The 20,595-nt window shown below is 42.8% G+C and overlaps 1 protein-coding gene across 3 annotated transcripts in view; it reads left to right on the plus strand.

The window, feature by feature from the left end:
• Positions 1-20,595, plus strand: part of dop1a (DOP1 leucine zipper like protein A) — a 355,194-nt gene that overhangs the window by 133,453 nt on the left and 201,146 nt on the right. For all 3 annotated transcript variants that reach the window (XM_041213315.1, XM_041213322.1, XM_041213331.1), the window contains 3 exons: positions 8,946-9,046; positions 15,733-15,992; positions 17,213-19,241. In XM_041213315.1, coding sequence (XP_041069249.1) covers positions 8,946-9,046; positions 15,733-15,992; positions 17,213-19,241 — 2,390 coding nt within the window. The remainder of the gene's footprint in view (positions 1-8,945; positions 9,047-15,732; positions 15,993-17,212; positions 19,242-20,595) is intronic.

Consider the following 20,595-nt stretch of genomic DNA (forward strand, 5'->3'; position numbering starts at 1 on the left):
GAAAACAACCCAAGTCTATCCAACCTCTCTTCATAACTTAAATGTTTCATCCCAGGCAACATCCTGGTGAATCTCCTCTGCACCCCCTCCAGTGCAATCACATCCTTCCTATAATGTGGCGACCAGAACTGCACACAGTATTCCAGCTGTGGCCTCACCAAGATTCTATACAACTCCAACATGACCTCCCTACTTTTGTAATCTATGGCACGATTGATAAAGGCAAGTATCCCATATGCCTTTTTCACCACCCCATTAGCATGCCCCTCCGCTTCAGAGATCTATGGACACACACGCCAAGGTCCCTTTGTTCCTCAGAACTTCCTAGTGTGATGCCGTTCATTGAATACTTCCTTGTCAAATTACTCCTTACAAAGTGTATCCCCTCTCACTTTTCAGGGTTAAGTTCCATCTGCCACTTATCTGCCCATTTAACCATCCCGTCTATATCTTCCTGTAGCCCAAGTCACTCAACCTCTCTGTTAACCACCCAGCCAATCTTTGTGTCATCCGCAAACTTACTAATCCTACCCCCCGCATAGTCATCTATGTCGTTTATATAAATGATGAATAATAGGGGACCAAGCACATATCCCCCTGTGATACGCCACTGGACACTGGCTTCCAGTCACTAAAGCATCCTTCTGTCATCGCCCTCTGTCTTCTACAACTAAGCCAATTTTGAATCCACCTTATCAAATTACCCTGTATCCCATGTGCATTTGCCTTCTTTATAAGTCTCCCATGTGGGACCTTGTCAAAGGCTTTGCTGAAATCCATATAAACTACATCAGCTGCACTACCCTCATCTACACACCTGGTCACCTCATCAAAAATTTCAATCAAATTTGTTAAGCATGACCTCCCTCTGACAAAGCCATGCTAAATATCGCTGATCAAACCTTGCCTCTCCAAGTGGAGATAGATTCTCTCCTTCAGAATTTTCTCCAGTAGTTTCCCTACCACTAACGTGAGACTCACTGGCCTGTAGTTCCCTGGCTTATCTCTGCAGCCCTTCTTAAATAACGGAACCACATTAGCTGTTCTCCAGTCCTCTGGCACCTCGCCCGTGGCCCGAGAGGAATTACAAATTTGGGTCAGAGCCCATGATCTCCTCCCTTGCCTCCCTCAGCAGTCTGGGTCACAAATCATCCAGACCTGGAGATTAGTCCACTTTTCAGCCTGCTAACAATACCCTGTCACTCCCTATATCAATTTGCTCAAGAACCTTGCAGTCTCTCTCCCCGAGTTTGATACCTTCATCCTCATTCTCTTGGGTGAAGACGCATGTGAAGTATTCGTTCAACACTCTACCGATGTCCTCCGGCTCCACCCATAGATTGACCCCTAATGGGCCCTACTGTTTCCCTGGTTATCCTCTTCCCATTGATAGAATATCTTGGGATTTTCCCTACTTTTACCAGCCACAGCTTTCTCATGTCCTCTCTTTGCTCTCTGAATTGTTTTCTTAAGCTCCACCCTACACTTTTTGTACTCCACTACTGCCTCTGCTGATTTGCTCCCCTTGTACCTACTAAAGGCCTCTCTTTTCCTTCTCATCATATCCTGAATATCTCTGGTCATCCATGGTTCTCTGGGCTTGTTACTCCTTCCTATCACCCTAGAGGGAACATGTTGAGCCTGTACCCTCCCTATTTCCTTTTTGAATGTCCCCCACTGCTCCTCTGTAGATTTCCTCACAAGTAGCTGTTCCCAGTCTACCTTGGCCAGGTCCTGCCTTATTTTACTAAAATCCACTCTCCCCCAATCCAAAACATTTTTTTGCAACTTGTCTATTTCTTTGTCCATAACAAACTTAAATTGTACCATGTTGTGGTCGCTATCACTAAAATGCTCCCCCCACCACCAATGGTAATGGTGACCAGGAAGCCACCATCGACTGTCATAATAGCCCCCCTGGTTTTCAAAATGTCCTTTGGGGAAGGAAATCTGCTGTCCATACCCCTACATGTGACTTCAGACCCACGGACTCCTAAATGGTCTAACAAGCCACTCAACTGCACCAAGTCACAATAAAGTCAAAAAGGAATGACGCAACCTCGGCATCGGAAAAGGCAACATACCTAGTCTTGTCGACCTCGTTAACATCTGGGAGATTGTGTCAAAATTGGGAGAGCTGTCCTCCAGACGAGTCAAGCAATAGCTTGATAAAGTCATACTCATGGAATCATACCTTACAGACAATCTTCCAGATACCGCCACAGATACAGTCAGGAGGGAGTCCTCAATATTAACACCGGAGTCTCTGAAGTCTCATGGCACCAGGTCAAATACGGGCAAGGAAACCACCTGCTGATTACCACCTAAAGCCCCCCTCAGCTGATCAATCAGCACTCCTCCATATTGAATACCAATTGGAAGAAGCAAAGAGGGTGGAAAGGACACAGTGTTTTCAAGGTCCATCACCAATAATGGCTTAGTAGCAGCCTTACTGACTGAGCTGTTTGAGTCCGGAAGGACATAGCTACTAGACTGGGTCTGCACTGACAAGAGGGGAAAACCTACTTAACTTCATCCTTACCAATCTACCTGTAGCAGATGCATCTGTCCATGACCGTAATGGTAGGAGTGACTGCCGCACGGCCCTTGTGGGGACGAAGTCCTGTCTTCAAATTGAGGATATCCTCCATCGTGTTGTGTGGCACTACCACTGTGCTAAACGGGATAGATTTCAAACAGATCTAGCAATTCAATTGGGCATCCATGAGGTGCAGTGGGCTATCAGCAGCAGCCCAATTGTATTCAACCACAATCTGTAACCTAATGACTTGGCATATCCCCTACAATGCCATTACCATCAAAGTGGGGGAACAACCCTGGCTCCATGAAGAGTATAGGAGAGCATGTCAGGAGTAGTACCAGGCAGACCTAAAAATGAGGCGTCAACCCGGTGAAGCTATAACACAGGACTACTTGCATGCTAAACAGCATGCAATAGACCGAGCTAAATGATCCAACAACCAATGGATCAGATTTAAACTCTACAGTCCTACATCCAGTTGTGAATGGTGGTGAACAATTAAACAACGAGCCAGAGGAGGAGGCTCCACAAATATCCCCAACTCCCGATGGGGGAGCCCAGCACATCAGTGCAAAAGACAAGTCTGAAGCATTTGCAGCAATCTTCAGCCAGGAGTGTCAAATGGATGATCTATCTTGGCCTCCTCCAGAGGTCCCCAGCATTACAGATACCAGCCTTCAGCTAATTCAATTCACTCCACATGGTGTCAAGAAATGGCTGAAGGCACTGGACACTGTAAAGACTCTGTCAATGTTCTGGCAGTAGTGCTGAAGACATACTCCAGAACTAGCTGTGCCCTGAGCAAAGCTATTCCAACCATTCCAGTATAGCTACAATACTGATATCTACTCAACAATGAGAAAAATTACCCAGGTATGTCCTGTCCAAAAAAGCAGGAGAAATCCAACCTGGTCACTTACCTGATCTGTCATCAGCAAAGTGAGGGAAGGGGTCATTAATGCAGCTGCTGACCTCATCACAGTCTTGGTGCAAAAATGGATGAAAGAGCTGAATTCGAGGTGAGGTGAAAATGACTGCCCTTAACTTCAAGGCAGCATTTGACAGAGTGTAGCATCAAGCAGCACTCGCAAAACTGAAGTCAATGGGAATCAGGGGGAAAAACTCTCTTCTGGTTGGAGCCATACCTATCACAAAGGAAGACAGTTGTGGTTGTTGAAGGTCAATCATCTCTGTCCCAGGGCATCACTGCAGGAGTTCCTCAGGGTGGTGTCCTAGGCTGCACTGCCTTCAGCTACTTCAGTGACTTTCCTTCTATTATAAGATCAGATGTTGGGATGTTTGCTGACCATTCGTGGCTCCTCAGATACTAAAGCATTCCATGTCCATGAGAAGAAAGACTGGACCAGATTCAGTCATGGGCTGATGTGGCAAGTAACATTCGTGCCACACAAGTGTCAGGCAATGACCATCTTCAACAAGAAAAATCTAACCATCTCACCTTGGCATTCAATAGCATTATCGCCATTGAATCCCTTGCTATCAACATCCTGGATGTTATCATTGATCAGAAACTGAACTGGACCAGCCATGTAAATAACATGCCTACAATTGCAGGCCAGAGGCTGCGAACACAGTGGTGAGTAACCCACCTCCTGACTCCCCAAAGCCTATCCACCATCTACAAGGCACAAGTCAGGAGTGTAATGGAATACTCTCCACTTCCCTGGATGAATGCAGCTCCAACAACACTCGAGAAACTCGACAGTATCCAGGACAAAGCAGCCAGCTTGATTTGCATCCTATCCACCACCTTAAACATTCACTCCCTCCACCGCCGGCACACGGTGGCAGGAGTATGTATCATCTACAAGATGCACTGCAGCAAATCAACAAGGCTCCTTTGACAGCACCTTCCAAACATGTGACCTGTACCACCTAGAAGGACAAGACCAGCATTTACATGGGAGCACCACCATCTGCAAGTTCCCATTCAAGCCACACATCATCCTGACTTGGAACTATATCACGGTTCCTTCACTGTCACTGAGTCAAAATCCTGGAACTCCCTTCCTTATGGCACTATGGGTGTACCTACACCACATGGACTACAGCAGTTCAAGAAAGCAGCTTACCACCACCTTCTCAAGGGCAATCATGGACAGGCAACAAATGCTGGACAAGCCAGCGAATCCCATGTCCTGTGAAAGAATATTAAAAGAAACATTCATTTTACAGTAAAATTGAGAAATCTCAAGACATGCTAGAATCATAGTCGTTTACAGCTGTCTGTCCTGCTCCCCATAGAGCAGTTCAATCATTCTATTTCAATGATCTATCCCCCAGCCCTGAAATTTTATTTACACCAAGTGCCTATCCAATTTCCTTTTTAAAAATATTGATTGTCTGTGCTCCCAAATTCCTCATGGGCAGTGAATCCCAGGTCATTACCACTTGTTGCATAAAAATGTAATACTCTATTTGTGGCCTAACCAGAGCTTTTTCCAGGTTCAACATAATCTCCCTGCTTTTGTGCTCATGTCTCTATTTATGAAGCATGAGGCCCCATAAGCTTTGCAAACCAGACACTTTCAAAGATCTATGAATACACAGCCCCAGGTCCCTTTGTCTCTGTATACTCTTTAGAACTGTGCCATCAAGTCCGTATTGCCTCTCCCTATTACTTCAGCCAAAATGCAAAGCCTTGCAATTCTGTATTAAATTCCATCTATCACTTGTATGTCCATTCTGCTAATCTATCCATGTCCTCTTGCAGTCTATTGGTATCATCCTCATTGTTTGCCTCTTCTCCAAGTTTGATATCATTGGCAGTTTTGAAATTTTACCCTGTATTCCAATATCCAAGTCATTTTTATATCCATCAAAAAAGCAGTCGTCCTCGCACTGACCCTTGGGGAACACCACTGCCTGCCATCCTTCACTCTGAAAACAACCATTTACCACAACTCGCTGGTTTCAGTCCTGAGCTAATTTTTTATCCAAGCTGACGCACTAGCTGTTCTACTCCATGAGCCACAATTTTGTTGCCCAGCCTTTATATCATAATTTGTCAAGCAATCTCTTAAAATTTAATTCAATTAATGAAGCACAGTCTGCTTTTTACAAATTTGTGCTGCCTCTCCTTAATTAACTCCAACCTCTCCAAGTGCCTTTTGATTTTTTTCCCTGATTATTGTTTCGATCACCTTGCCCACAACTGATGTTCAACTAATTGGCCTAGTAAGTTACTAGGACCGTCCTTGCACCCTTTCTTGAATAAGGGTGCCATAGTTATCACTTTCCACAAGGATCAGTGCTGGGGCCTCAGCCAATTACAATCCATATTAATGATTTAGATGAAGAGAAAGAGTAATGTATTGAAGTTTGCTGATTAGACAAAGTTAGGTTGAAAGGTCAGCCTTGGGAAGGGCAAAGAGATATAAACAGATTAAATGAGTGGGCAACAAGATGGCAGACGGATTATAATGTGGGGAAATGTAATGTTATTCACTTTGGTTGAAAGAATATAAGAGTTTTTTTTAAATGTGAGAAACTTGCAAGTGTTGATTTTGAAAGAGACTTCGGTGTACTTGTATAAGGAATGCAAAATGTTACTGTACAGGTACAGCAAGCAATTAGGAAGTAAAATGGCACATTGGCCTTTATTGCAAGAGGATTGGAATACATGAATAAAGCCTTACTAGAGTTGTACAGGGTTCTGGTGAGACCACATCTGGAGCACCGTGTGCAGTTTTGATCTCCACATTTAAGAAAATATATACTTGCATTGAAGGCAGTACAGTGAAGGTTCACTAAATTGGTCCCTGGGATGAGGGGTTGATCTATGATGAGAGGCTGAGCAAATTGGGGCTATTTTTGCTGGAGTTTAGAAAAATGAGGAGCTATCTCATTGAAATCTGCAAAATTCTGAAGGGGCTTGATATGGTAGATGATGAGAGATTGTTTCCACAAAGTCGGTGGAATCTAAAACGTGCGTGCAGTCTCAGGATAGGAGGCCGATCATTTAGCTGAGGAGAAATTTCTTCATTCAAAGGGTGGTGAGTCTTTGGGACCCTCTAACCCAGAGGGTTGTGGATGCTCCATTGTTTAATACATTTAAGACTGATTTTTAGTGTCTCAGGTGGGTGAGGGATATGTGGAACAGGCAGGAAAGTGGAGTTGAAGCCCAAGATCAGCCATGATCATATTAAATGGAGGAGCAGGCTCGATGGGCGGTATCATCTACCCCTGTTCCTACTACTTGTGTTCTTGTATTCTCCAATTCTCAGGCACCTCCCCCCAACTCCCCCCATCTTGCCACCATATCAAGGGAAGATTGGAAAATTATGCAAGTGCTTCCGTTCTCGCCATGCTCATGTTCTCCAGCAAGCCATTTGAACTAGACGATTTATCCAGTTTAAACATAGGCAGCCTTTTCAGGACACCCTGACATTTTGTCAGCTTTCTCTTCCTTAGTAAGCACCGATATAAAGTATTTATTAAGTATTCAAGCCTAGCTTTGTGCCTTCAATCATCTATCACCCTCTTTGTCCCTCAAGGGATCCACTCCTTATGCTGACTGTCATTCTATTCGCATATGCTTCCTTTGCCAATTTTATTTTCCTCCTCATTTCCCCTTTCAACATAATGCATTTGGTCTAGCTCTTGCTTGAACAATTCACCTGACATGCGTCATATACCCTCATTTGTTTTGTTTCACCATGTACTCCATCTCCCTCATCGTCAGGATCATGTACTCCATCTCCCTCATCGTCTTCATCATGTATTCCATTTCCCTCATCGTCATTGTTGTCGTCATGCACTCCATCTCCCTCGTCATTCAAGGAGCCCTGTTTTCGCCTACCTTTTGCCTTGTTGCAATGTACCTAGCCCGTACCTGAACCGTCTCTTCCTTAAAGATTGCCCATTGTTCCAATATAGGTTTTCCTGTCTGTCCTTGGTTCCATTTTACTCTGGCTGGTTCCTTTCTCATCCTATTGAAATTAGCCCTCTTCCATCCACTCTGGACAAATCTTTTGTCTTTTAACTACAACCATTAATTACCATTTCCTTTGCCGCCTTTGCCATGTAATCTTTGCATTTAATCTCTCCTAGCCTCTACTCTATCCCAGACCTTCCCTTTTGTTCTGCCTTCCATTCACTTGTACAAAACATCATATTTCTATCTTCCTTCAGTTCTGAAGAAGAGTCATTGACTTGAAGTATAAATTCTGTTTCTCTTTTCACCTCTGCTTCCAGACCTGTTGAGTATTTCCAGCACTTTGTTTTTATTTTAGTGGAAATAGTTTCTATCTACCTATTTATTTCCCTTCATATTTTGAAAAGCTTCGTCAAATCACTCAACAAACTTGTAAATTCAAGGAAATACAATCTTAGTTTTTGAAATCTGTTCCCATAACTTAACCCTTGGGGTCCAGGTATCATTCTGGTAAATGTATCCTCCACTTTCTCTAAGACTAATATATCCTCCCTAAGGTGTGTTGCTTAGAACTGCTCGCAGTACTCCAGGGGTGGTCTAACCCAGGCTTTGTTTAGCTAAGCATGACTTCTGACCCCTTGTATTCTAGCACTTTAGATAAAAAGGCCAGTACTACAGCCTATTATATATTTTCCTTCTATTAAATATTTTAATGCGATAGACTCTTCTTGTAGAGATATACGACTAGTTTTGTAGTCCTAAGTATGCTGTCTTAGAATCCATAATGTCTACATTATTCTGTCAGGGCTGCTGTTAACATAAATAGATTACATTTATTTAAACACTGTTTGTTTCTCTCCTAAAGTAAAGCTATATTTTATAGAAATGGTTCATTTGTTGTAATTTTTAATGAAAGAGAAGGAAATTTATTACTGGACTCTGGGAAATGTTCAGTGATGCTTTTGACTATTCCTTTTCCCACTTAAAATTCTGGTGGATGCAGTTGGCTTCAAATTCTGAGACCAAGTATAAATTTTCTCGTACAGATTTTCAGTTTAACTGATAACATTTCATCCTTGGACTAGGAAAACTGAATATTTACTTCGAAACATACAGGATCCTGAGGGGAATTGATAGGGTCGACACTGAGAGGTTGTTTCCACTTGTGGGGGAAACTAAAACTCTGGGACACAGATTAGGATGGAGATGATTAAGATGGAGATGAGGAGAAATTTCTTCTCTTAGAGGGTTGTTAGTCTGTGGAATTTTCTTCCTCAGAGAGCAGGGTAGGCTGGGCCATTTAATTTATTCAAGGCAGAGTTAGATTTTTGATAGACAATGGAGTCCAGGGTTATGGGAGACAGATAGCAAAGTGGAATTGAGACCACAACCAGATCTGCCATGATCTTATTGAATGGCGGAGCAGGCTCGAAGGACCCATTAGCCTACTCGTGCTCCTAAGTCCTATGTGCCTATGTTTAAAATTTTACTCATCTTTTATTGTAGAAAATACGTATGGAAGCACATGTCAATTTCTCAGTACTTTGGCACATTACTCGAGATCTTCTTATCAACAAGTCTTCCTCTTTTAATCGTACTTTTGACAGGTTGGTGAATTTAAAAGCTAAACATTACATTGATAACATGGCATTTTAAACAATAACTTTGCTAACTTTAAGTTGATTACTGTATGTTGTACAATTAAATGCATTTTCTGAAGCTTGCGTGATACATTTGTGGAACAGTGAGAGACTTTCCAGAACCTCCCTTGCGGAGATTTACGAGGGTGGATAGAGTCACTGATGGGATGAATTCTATCTGACCTGTTAAAGTCATAAGCTTGATGATGTTTACTATCTCTTTTGAAAATACCCGTTTTTCATTTCACACTTTATTTCCTTAGTAGGAATTCAGAATTGTAGATACTTGAGGTTTGTAATTTAAGGGCAGGTGTGCTGCTGTTTGTTATATTCGGGCTTTCACAAGACGAAATGTGTTGCTAGTTTTTTGTTAATTCATTCACGGGATGTGGGCTTCGCTGGCTGGGCTAGCATTTATTGCCCATCCCTAGTTGCCCTTGAGAAGGTGGTGGTGAGCTGCCTTCTTGAACCGCTGCAGTCCATGTGGTGTGGGTACATCTACAGAACATGGTTGATGCTCACACATAGTACAACTAATGGTGTCATAATAAGATACCTCCTTTATATTCTGTTTCCTCCGCCATCCTTTTCTCACCATTCCCAAAAACAATCTTTGTGAAAACATCTTTACCTTTGGCTTTAATATACACTGTTAGGAATTCGCATTGGGTATTACCCTTGAAAGTACTTAGACCAAAACCAGCTGTGAATGTTTTCGTTTGCAAAAAGTCTTTCACTGGAATTTTTGCATTACAACTGAAATGATAACTTGGGCAAGATTTTACCTGTAGGCTAGGTATCAGAAAATGTGCTCACTTGTACAAAGTTCATTGCCTGCCATGTTAGAGTTGCAGATAGGTATGCAGTTGCTACTAAAACCAGTTAGAAATGGTGGTGTACAGTGTATGGATTTTCATAATCTAATGGTGTATGTGAAGGATTGTTGCCCTAATTGTGATCTAATTCAGCAAAGTCTGAGTCAAATCTGGAACATCCTGATCTGTATGGCTTTATATTCTGCACACACTACTTTCACCCACTGGGACTTGGGGGTGTGTTTTTTGCTTCCAATAATTAATTAGTCGTCAACACCTTGTTTTTAATCTAACCAATATAGTATCCGCAATCCACTATTGAATTAAAATTCAAAGCACATTGGTCTGGATTTGGTCAGGAATAATCCAGAGGCCATCAGTGCTCACTGTTAAACAGCAAATCAGGGATCCAATCAGATGCCAGAACTTCAGGGTTGAGAAAGTGCGAGTCCTGATGGTGCAGAGGGGCCAAGCTGGGTTCTTATAATCTAAGTTTCTTTTTAAGTGAATGTAGAAGATGCTCCTCCTTCCTCACCACTTATCTCCAGAACCCTCGCTCACAGCGAGGTTTCAGGGGAGGGAATTAGCAGAATAGATAAGGGAGAACCAGAGGATGTGTTGTATTTGGATTTTCAGAAAGCTTTTGATGAAGTCCCAAGTAAGAGGTTAGTGTGCAAAATTAAAGCACCTGGAATTGAGGGTAATATATTGGCATGGATTGAGAATTGGTTAGCAGACAGGAAACAGAGATGGAATAAACGGGCCTTTTTCAGAGCGCCAGATGGTGACTAGTGAGGTAGCGCAGGGATCAGTGCTTGGGGCCCCAGCTGTTCACGATGTATATCAATGATTTGGATGAGGGAACCAAATGTAATATTTCCAAGTTTGCTGACAACATGAAACTTGGTGAGAATGTGAGTGGTGAGGAGGATGTTGAGGCTTCAAGGCAATTTAGAAGTTGAATGAATGGGCAAATATGTAGCAGATGCAGTATAACGTGGATAGGTGTTAAGTTATCCACTTTGGCAGGAAAAGCAGAATGGCAGAGTGTTATTTAAACGGTGATATATTGGGAAATATTGATGTACAAAGGGACCTGGGTGTCCTTGTATACCAATCACTGAAAGCAAGCATGCAGGTGCAGCAAGCAGTTGAGAAGACAAATGGTATGCTGGCTTTCATTGCGAGAGTACTTGAGTACAGGAGCAAGGATGTCTTACTGCAGCAGTACAGAGCCTTGGTGAGACCACATCTGGAGTATTCTATGCAGTTTTGGTCTCCTTACCTCAGAAAGGATTTACTTATCATAGAGGAAGTGTAACAAAGGTTCACTAGACTGATTCCTGGGATGGCAGGGTTGTTGTATGAGGAAAGATTGAGTCAACAAGGCTTGTATTCGCTGGAGTTTAGAAGAATGAGAGGGGATCTCACTTAAATGTATAAAATTTAGACAGGGCTGGACTGACTGGATGCAGGGGTGATGTTTCCTCTGGCTGGGGGGGTCTAGAACAAGGGATCACAGTCTCAGGATGCAGGGTAGGCCATTTAGGACTGAGATGAAGAGAAACTTCTTTACTCAGAGTTTGGTGAACCGGTGGAATTCTGTACTGCAGAAGGCTGTGGAGGCCAAATCACTGAATATATTTAAGAAGGAAATTAATTTCTAGACTCTAAAGGCATCGAGGGGTATGGGGAGAGAATGGAAGCATTGTGTTGAAATAGAGGATCAGCCATGATCATATTGAATGGCAGAGCAGGCTCATAGGACCAAATGACTTACTCCGTCTCCTATTTTCTATGTTTCCATAGAAGCGGTGAACAGGAGCATTTAAAAAAAACATGGATTATCACAGCCCCAGTTTGGCATTTCTGTACCATAAAGACTCACAGTTTCACAACCCTGGAGCTCTGACTTCAGATCAGATCTGGATCTTGAACGGAAAGGTTCAGGAGAGGGGAGAGGATGAGTTGGGGAGTGGAAGGTTTGGTGAGAGGATGGGTCATGCACTGGGAGAGGTCGCAAGTCGGAGGTCATGCATTGGGAGAGGTTGCAAGTCAGAGATTGGGCACAGGGAGAAGTCGAAATCGAGCACAGGGAGAGGTCTTAGGTCAGGCACAGAGAGAAGTGGCAGGTCAGAAGTTGGGCACAGGGAAGAAGCGGGAAGTCAGAGGTCTGGCGTGGGGAGAGGTTGCAAGTCGGAGGTCAGGCGCAGGGAGCAGTTAGATGTGGGGCATGGGGAGAGGTTGCAGGCCGGAGTCCGGGGACGCTAGAGACTGCAAGTCAGAAGGTCAGGGAGGCAAGAGACCACAAGTCAGAGGGTTGGGGAGGGGTAGGATTGGCAGCAACCAGGAGGGTCTGGGAGTATGAGGTTCAGGAAGTAGGATTGACAGTGAGAATGAGGTACTGTAAATAGAAAGTTACATTTTTCTCTTATATTTTAAAATTTATTTTATTTTAAAAGTGATTTCATTTATCCATGTGGTCATTTAGCAGTTACTTCAACTGATGGTATAATGTAAAAAGCAAGAGGGTAGCCAGGGAAAGGGTAGGCCCATTCAGGGACAGAGGTGGGAATCTGTGTGTGGAGCCAGAAGAAATGGGAGAGATACTAAATGTGTACTTCTCATCAGTATTCACCAAAGAGAAGGACTTAGCATTGGAGAGACCAAACGTAAACTGGGCGACTGCTTTGCAGAACACCTGCGGTCTGTCCGCAAGAATGACCCAAGCCTCCCTGTCGCTTGCCATTTTAACACTCCACCCTGCTCTCTTGCCCACATGTCTGTCCTTGGCTTGCTGCATTGTTCCAGTGAAGCCCAACGCAAACTGGAGGAACAGCACCTCATCTTCCGACTAGGCACTTTACAGCCTTCCGGACTGAATATTGAATTCAACAACTTTAGATCTTGAACTCTCTCCTCCATCCCCACCCCCTTTCTGTTTCTTCCCCCTTCCTTTTGTTTTTTCCAATAATTTATATAGATTTTTCTTTTCCCACCTATTTCCATTATTTTTAAATCTTTTATGCCCCCCCACCCCCACTAGTGCTATACATTGAGTGCCCTACCATCCATTCTTAATTAGCACATTAGTTTAGATAACATCACCAACTTCTGTGTTCTTTTGTTCTTTTGTCTGTGACATCTTTTGATTATCTGCTCCTATCACTGCTTGCTTGTCCCTACAACTACACCACGCCCCTCCACTTCTCTCCCCCCACCCAACACCTTAAACCAGCTTATATTTCACCCCTCTCCTTGGATTCACCCAGTTCTGTTGAAGGGTCATGAGAACTCGAAACGTCAACTCTTTTCTTCTCCACCGATGCTGCCAGACCTGCTGAGTTTTTCCAGGTAATTCTGTTTTTGTTGTAGAAGGACTTAGCGGTCGATTTGTCTAGGGAAGAGTGTGTAGATAGCCTGGGTCATGTTGAGATCCAAAAAGAGGAGGTGTTAGGCGTCTTGAAGAATATTAAGGTGGATAAGTCCCCAGGGCCGATGGGATCGACCCGAGAGTACTGAGGGAGGCAATGGAGGAGATTGCTGGGGCCTTGACAGGAATCTTTGTATCCTCACTGGCTACGGGTGAGGTCCCAGAGGACTGAAGAATAGCCAATGTTGTTCCATTGTTTAAGAAGGGTAGCAGGGATAATCCAGGAAATTACAGGCCGGTGAGCCTTACGCCAGTGGTAGGGAAATTATTGGAGAAGATTCTTCGTGACAGGATTTACTACCATTTGGAAGCAAATGGGCGTATTAGTGAGAGGCAGCATGGTTTTGTGAAGGGGAGGTCGTGTCTCATTAACTTGATCAAGTTTTTCGAGGAAGTGACAAAAATGATTGGCGATGGAAAGGCAGTAGATGTTATCTACATGGATTTCAGTAAGGCCTTTGAGAAGGTCCCTCATGGCAGACTGGTACAGAAGGTAAAGTCGCACGGGATCAGAGGTGAGCTGGCAAGATGGATACAGAATTGGCTTGGTCATAGAAGACAGAGGGTAGCAGTGGAAGGGTGCTTTTCTGAATGGAGAGCTGTGACTAGTGGAGTTCCGCAGGGATCAGTGCTGGGACCTTTGCTATTTGTAGTATACGTAAATGGTTTGGAGGAAAATGTAACTGGGCTAATTAGTAAGTTTTCAGACGACACTAAGGTTGGAGGAGTTGCAAATAGTGAAGAGGATTGTCAAAGGATACGACGGGATATAGATCGGTTGGAGACTTGGGCGGAGAAATGGCAGATGGAGTTTAATCCGGACAAATACAGGTAGGAATTATACAGTAAATGGCAGAACCCTTAAGTGCCTTGACGGGCAGAGGGATCTGGGTGTACTGGTCCACAGGTCACTGAAAGTGGCAACGCAGGTGGATAAAGTTGTCAGGAAGGCATATGGCATGCTTGCCTTCATCAGCAGGGGTATTGAGTATAAAAGTTGGGAAGTCATGCTGCAGCTGTATAGATGGTTAGGCCACACTTGGAATATTGCGTGCAATTCTGGTCGCTACATTACCAGAAGGATATGGAGATGTTGGGGTGGGTGCAGAGGAGGTTTACCAGGATGCTGCCTGGCCTGGAGGTTATTAGCTATGAGGAGAGGTTGAAGAAACTCGGATTGTTCTTACTAGAGCGACGGAGATTGAGGGGCGGCTTGATAGAAGTTTACAAAATTATAAGTGGCATGGACAGAGTAGATAGTCAGAAGCTTTTTCCCAGGGTGGAAGAGTCAATTACATGGGGACATAGATTTAATGTGAGAGGGGAAAACTTTAGAGGAGATGTGTGGGGCAAGTTTTTTTTATGCAGAGGGTAGTGAGTGTCTGGAATTTGCAGCCGGAGGAGGTGGTGGAAGCAGGTACGATAGTAGTGTTTAAGAGGCAGCTTGACAAATAAATGAATAGGATGGGAATAGAGGGATACGGACCCCGGAAGTGCAAAATGTTTTAGTTTGACAGGCAATATGATCGGCGCAGGCTTGGAGGACCGAAGGGCCTGTCCTGTGCTGTACTTTTCTTAGTTCTTTGTTTTAATTTTTTTCTGATAAGGAAACTCTAGTTTTAACATTGTTTCCAATGCTTTTCACATGGTTGGTTTATCTGAAGTTGTGATTTTCAGGAAAGCAAACACAGCTTTAAGTGAGGGCTTAATTATATATGATTTTGTGTTAGATATTCTGACTTGCTATTCCTGATTTATGCTCTGTGGGGCTCAGAATGGTTCTTCAATCTGATTGGTTGAAGAGACACACTGATGCTTTCTTTATTCACACACAGGTCCCGGGTTCCCTGCAATTGCTGCAAGAAAATCCACGAAAAGCCTGTGTGCAGCTGTAAGCATATTGTGTATATTGCTGACCCCAAAATCCATGCCATTGGAATCATAAAATGGTTACAGCACAGTAGGAGGCAATTCGGCCTGTCATATCAGTGCTGGCCCTCTGAAGGAGCAAATCACCTCATGCCACTCCCCTGTCTTTTCCCCCTAACCCTGCAATTTTTTCCTTTTCACATAATGATCCAATTCCCTATTGAAAGCCTCAGTTGACCCTGCCTTGATCACAATCTCAGGCAGTGCATTCCAGATCCTAACCACTCACTGCGTGAAGACATTTATCCCCATTGCATTTTTTGCCAATTACCTCAAATCTGTGCCTTCTGGTTCTTGATCCTATCACCAGTTTCTCCCCATTAATTAATTGAAACCTCCTGTTTGGTGAGAGGTGGCCATTGAATATGACGTGCTGCTGGATTCTGGATCATTTTTAGATCTCTGATAATCAGTGGACCATTTGAATATTTCCAAAATATAACTGTTTAAATTTCCATGAAATTTGTTTTTCGCAGGTCTCTCTTTATAATGCTTGATAGCCTGAGCAGCATGGATGGCTCCATTTGTTCAGTGGCTCAGGCCTGGCTGAACCAATGCATCCAGAGGCATGACATTGCAAGGATCCTTGAACCACTGCTTCTGCTACTGCTCCATCCAAAAACCCAGCGCATCTCTGTGCAACGTATGCAAATAGAGAGGCACATAAGTAAATCCAAGAATACACCTATTGAAGAAGATGCAATTAATTACTTGCGAGGAATTAATAGTGTAGATGGTGAGTATCACTTTAATTAGTGTTACGTGAAAAGTCAGATTATTGATTTTGAATTTTATTTCATTAACAACATTTCCGTGATATTGATCTTCTGTGCTCTGTGAATTTCAACTATTCTGAAGCATAACCTAAAGTAAATCCCTGCTTGTTTTAAACCTATCTCTCTAATGGTACCTATGGTGCTTTCCTGTGAACCCACAACTGTGCAGGTCTGACTCGCAACTGTGAAGCACCTTAACATTTTTTTCTTCTGAAAAAAGAGACATGTGGTCAAAGGTTTTCATCAGGACAGATACAAGAATGCCAAATTTCAAAGGAGGCCGCATTTAATATTGCATGAGAAAAGGGTGCTGTTGGCAAGTTGACCCTGATTGGTCAAGGCATTACCATCGAGAATGCACCAGGGAGCTGATGTCCTCCATGCTTTTGTTTGATTCAAGAAAGGTGCAATGCCTGGACATGTTCCTTTTGCCTGCAGAGAACAGGTCCCTGTGTATGAATATATGAGACTTTAGCAAGCGTAAGTGAGCCACGTTGTTCTCTTTGAAATTATCATTCTTGCGTCTGTTCTGTTGAGTGCAAGACAAAGTTTTGACAGCATTTTTTTCAGCAATACTGACGTTCTGTACTACCAAGTGCCTATCTTTTCTTCTGTTAAATGCTAATTGTTCAGAACAAAAGGACTAAGCAGGCAGATGTGGTTTCAAACATTTGAAAATTTTCCCCCAGTTGGGTACCGCACACTTCACAGTTTCCCTGCCTCTTTGATGTGTTCCATTTGCATATTTCTTCACTTGATTAATAATCATGAAAAAAAACCCTAACTTATTGGAATTGGCAATTGGCAATTTATTGGTAATTGTCATTGGTAGTATTTGTATTTCTAAATTGCAGGGAACTAACCAGGGAATTAATTGCAGGTGGAAACCGAACAGTGTCAGGCATGCTTTTTGAAGATTTTTTAAGGCTTGATTTCTGTTTAAACAAATTATTAATATTAGTTCTGTTGAAGTTCTGATGAAGTGTCATACGGACTCGAAACGTTAACTGTGTTCCTCTCTGCAGATGCTGTCAGACCTGCTGAGTTTTTCCAGCTATCTTTGTGTTTGTATTAATGTTTTTGTAATGTATTAATGTTAATGTATTAATTTTGATAACAAGCTTGGCTTAAGAAATCACTGTTAAAGTTAACTTTCTTTCTGATATCATTAATCCCATAGTTTTTGGACACCTATCCTTTGACTCTGGAAAACACCCTGCTTCTAAGGGATTTATTAGCAAACATTTAGGTGCAGAAGAAATGGAGAACTTCAGTTTTACAGTAAACCCTCTGAGTGACCGGTTGTCTATGCTGAGCACTAGTAGTGAAACCTTACCATTTGGAATGTCAGACTTCGATCTGCAGGAGCAACACGCAGAAATCCTACATAGTTCTGAATCTGGCTGTTCCCAATCTTCAACAGGAGATAACAGTAGTTATGAGACAGAACCATTGAGCATGGGCAGTGCTAAGACCAATGGGAATTCACAGATTTCGTCAGAAGATTCAGTGGAAGTTATAGTGCAGCAAGTGGTTTCACAGTTGATCAGCAGTGTTGTAGATGGATTGAAAGGCAACTCTGAATTTCTAGAGTGTCAGGTTTCAGCTCAGACTGAAGCCAATGTATTGGGATCAAGTATTAGCATACAGCCAACAGAGTGTTCTTTCCAAAGTGAAACTAAAAGCCTAGATATTAGAAGTTCCCTGAATGGAATAATTAAGTGTAACAGTCCCGAAAGTGTGTTGTCTTCAACTGATGGTGGCATTGGGACCATGTCTGGAAGCCAAAGTAGACCCAAATCCTCACCATCAATTACAATATCTGAGGATCCCTTGTCTAAATACAGTCTCTCTGCAGAAGAGGTGCAGTCACTAAAGAGAAGCCCAACTGGTAACCATTTAGGACTACACGGCAAAATGATGGAGAAACTATCTGACAGAGAACTTGGCATCAAAGATTTTCCTAAACCACCTGGTGCAAAGCCCAAAATAAAAGTAAGCAAAAAGAAGGAAGATGATAAAAAGGCACAGAACGAAAAAATGAAGCCACCTAATGTGTCCTTTGGTGATAGCTTGGATCTGGAGAACTGGTATAGCTGCGGTGAAGGTGAAATTTCCGAAATTGAGAGTGACATTGGATCTCCAGGAATCTGGAAAACATCAAAATTTCATATTCATCCTTTATACCAGCATGTTTTGCTCTATCTTCAAGTGTGTGACTCCACGAGGGCTTTACATGCTCTGTCTGCTATTGAATCTATCTTGAAAGCAAATCCAGTAGGATTTGTGAGTGCCATTTCCACCACTAGTGTAAATAATACCTACACTCCACAGCTCTCTCTACTGCAGAATCTCATGGCCAGACATCGAATTTCTGTGATGGGCAGGGACTTCTACAGCCACATTCCGCTCGATTCCAGCCATGCTTTCCGTAGCTCAATGTATATAGAGATCATTATCTCGCTCTGCTTGTATTTTATGAGAAGTTATTACCCAGCCCATGTAAAAGTGACTCAACAGGACCTTTCCGGAAACCAAAATTTGCAAATCGTGAGCATCCAGATCCTAACCTTACTTTTTACTGAGCTGGCAAAAGTGACTGAAAGTTCAGCCAAAGGCTTCGCCAGCTTTATCTCTGACATGCTGCTGAAATGTAAGGTCCAGAAGGTAGTCCTCCACTGCTTGCTTTCCTCTGTCTTCAGTGCACAGAAGTGGCACTATCTAAGAACAGCTGGGAGGAACGTAATGGCAGTTGAAGAGGGGTTATCTGAGGACAGTATCATCAATTTTTCAGCAGATGAAATTGACAATTGCGGCACATTGCAGGCTCAGCTACTAAAGCTGGTGCAGCGATTGATTGTCCTGGAGCACAGAGTGATGGTTGCATCTGAAGATAGTGAGACAGGATATGAATTTGTCACGTCTGATCTAGAGAATAGTAATCCACAACAGCCATTGACTTCCGTACAATATCTACACTCCCAACCAATTACTTCTCAGGGAATGTTCATCTCTGCTGTAATTAAGGCATTAAATCAACCCTTTTCCTGTAAAATGGACTCTCAGTGGATTGGGTTGATAACAGCAACTCTTCCATATATGGGGAAAGTACTGCAAAAGATGGTGACAGCTGTGACGTTACAACTTTGCCGAAATTTGGACAACCTAATCCATCAGTATAAATATGAGTCTGGAATGTCAAACAGCAGGTATGTACTGCTAGAAGTCTTGAGTTGTTTTGCCATGTTTAATTGTTTTTAATAAGATTTATTCTTCATTCCACAGCTTCTAAGCCCAGTTTAGTAGGTTTTGGGGAAAATCATTTACTGAGCACATATATAAAAATGTTGTCCTATACAGGTAGATGCTGTAAAAAATACCTTCCTATTCAATTCACCAGCTCATTGTTCCTCAGTTAAGAATGATGATTACTTTAGTGTGGTCTCTACTGAACAGGTTAAGTTACTCAGACAGAATATCAGACATTGCGGGCAGCTGGTCCAAATTTTGTAATATAAATGGAAACTGCATTGTTAGAGAGAGAAGCACTCAATATTTCAGGTCCGTAATCTTTCATCAGAAGTGGAAAATGTTGTAGATATAATCGGTTTTAAGCAAGCACAGAGGTAGGGCAAAGGTAGAGAAAAGAACAAAGGAGGAAGTCTGTAATAGGATGGAATGCATAATTAATTAAACAAAGAACAGAATCATTACCAGCATCGCTGTCTGGAAGAAGTGGGAGCTGTGGTTATGATCTGAAATTGTTTATTCTGGAATGTTGTAAAGTTCCTAATTGAAAGATGATGTGACAGAAATGTAGGAATAGAAGTAGGCCATTCGGCCCTTGGGCCTTGCCCTGGCTTTTCTTCACTCTTCTGTGCTCTCTGGTGTTCTCCAAGGATCAATCCTTCCTTTCATATCCACATGCTGCCCCTCAGCAACATTATCTGAAAACAATGTTAGTTTTCATATCTACACTGATGACCTCCAGCTCTACCTCACCATCACCTCTCTTGTTTCTAAATTATCAGACTGCTGTTCCAACATCCAGTAGTGGATCAGCAGAAATTTTTCCCATTTAAGCATTGGGAAGACTGAAACTGCTGTTTTCTGTCCTTGCTTGAAACTCCATTCCCTAGCTATTAACTTAATCTCACGCCCTGGCGACAGCCTGTGTTTGGCAGCTTTGGTTTTATATTTGACCTCGAGATGAGATTCCGACCAAGCATCTGTGCTATCACTAAAATCAACTATTTCTACCTATGTAACATTGCCAGACCCTGCCCCTACTTCAGTTCAGCTGCTGCTGAAACCTTCATACCTTTGTTACCTCTCGACTCGACTATTTCAGTGTATTCCTTGCTGGTTTTGCACATTTCACTCTCTGTAAACTTGAGATCATTCAAAATTATGTGCCTGTACTATATGTTAAATCGCATCAAGTTCTATTCACCTAGCAACCCTGTGCTACATTGGCCCCTGGTCAAGCATTGCCTTGATTTTAAAATCGTTGCTTTCAAATTCCCCCCACAACTCCGGTCTCTCTCCTTATCTCTCCAGCTC

This window comes from Carcharodon carcharias, chromosome 2 (assembly GCF_017639515.1).
Source record: "Carcharodon carcharias isolate sCarCar2 chromosome 2, sCarCar2.pri, whole genome shotgun sequence".
NCBI lineage: Eukaryota > Metazoa > Chordata > Chondrichthyes > Lamniformes > Lamnidae > Carcharodon > Carcharodon carcharias.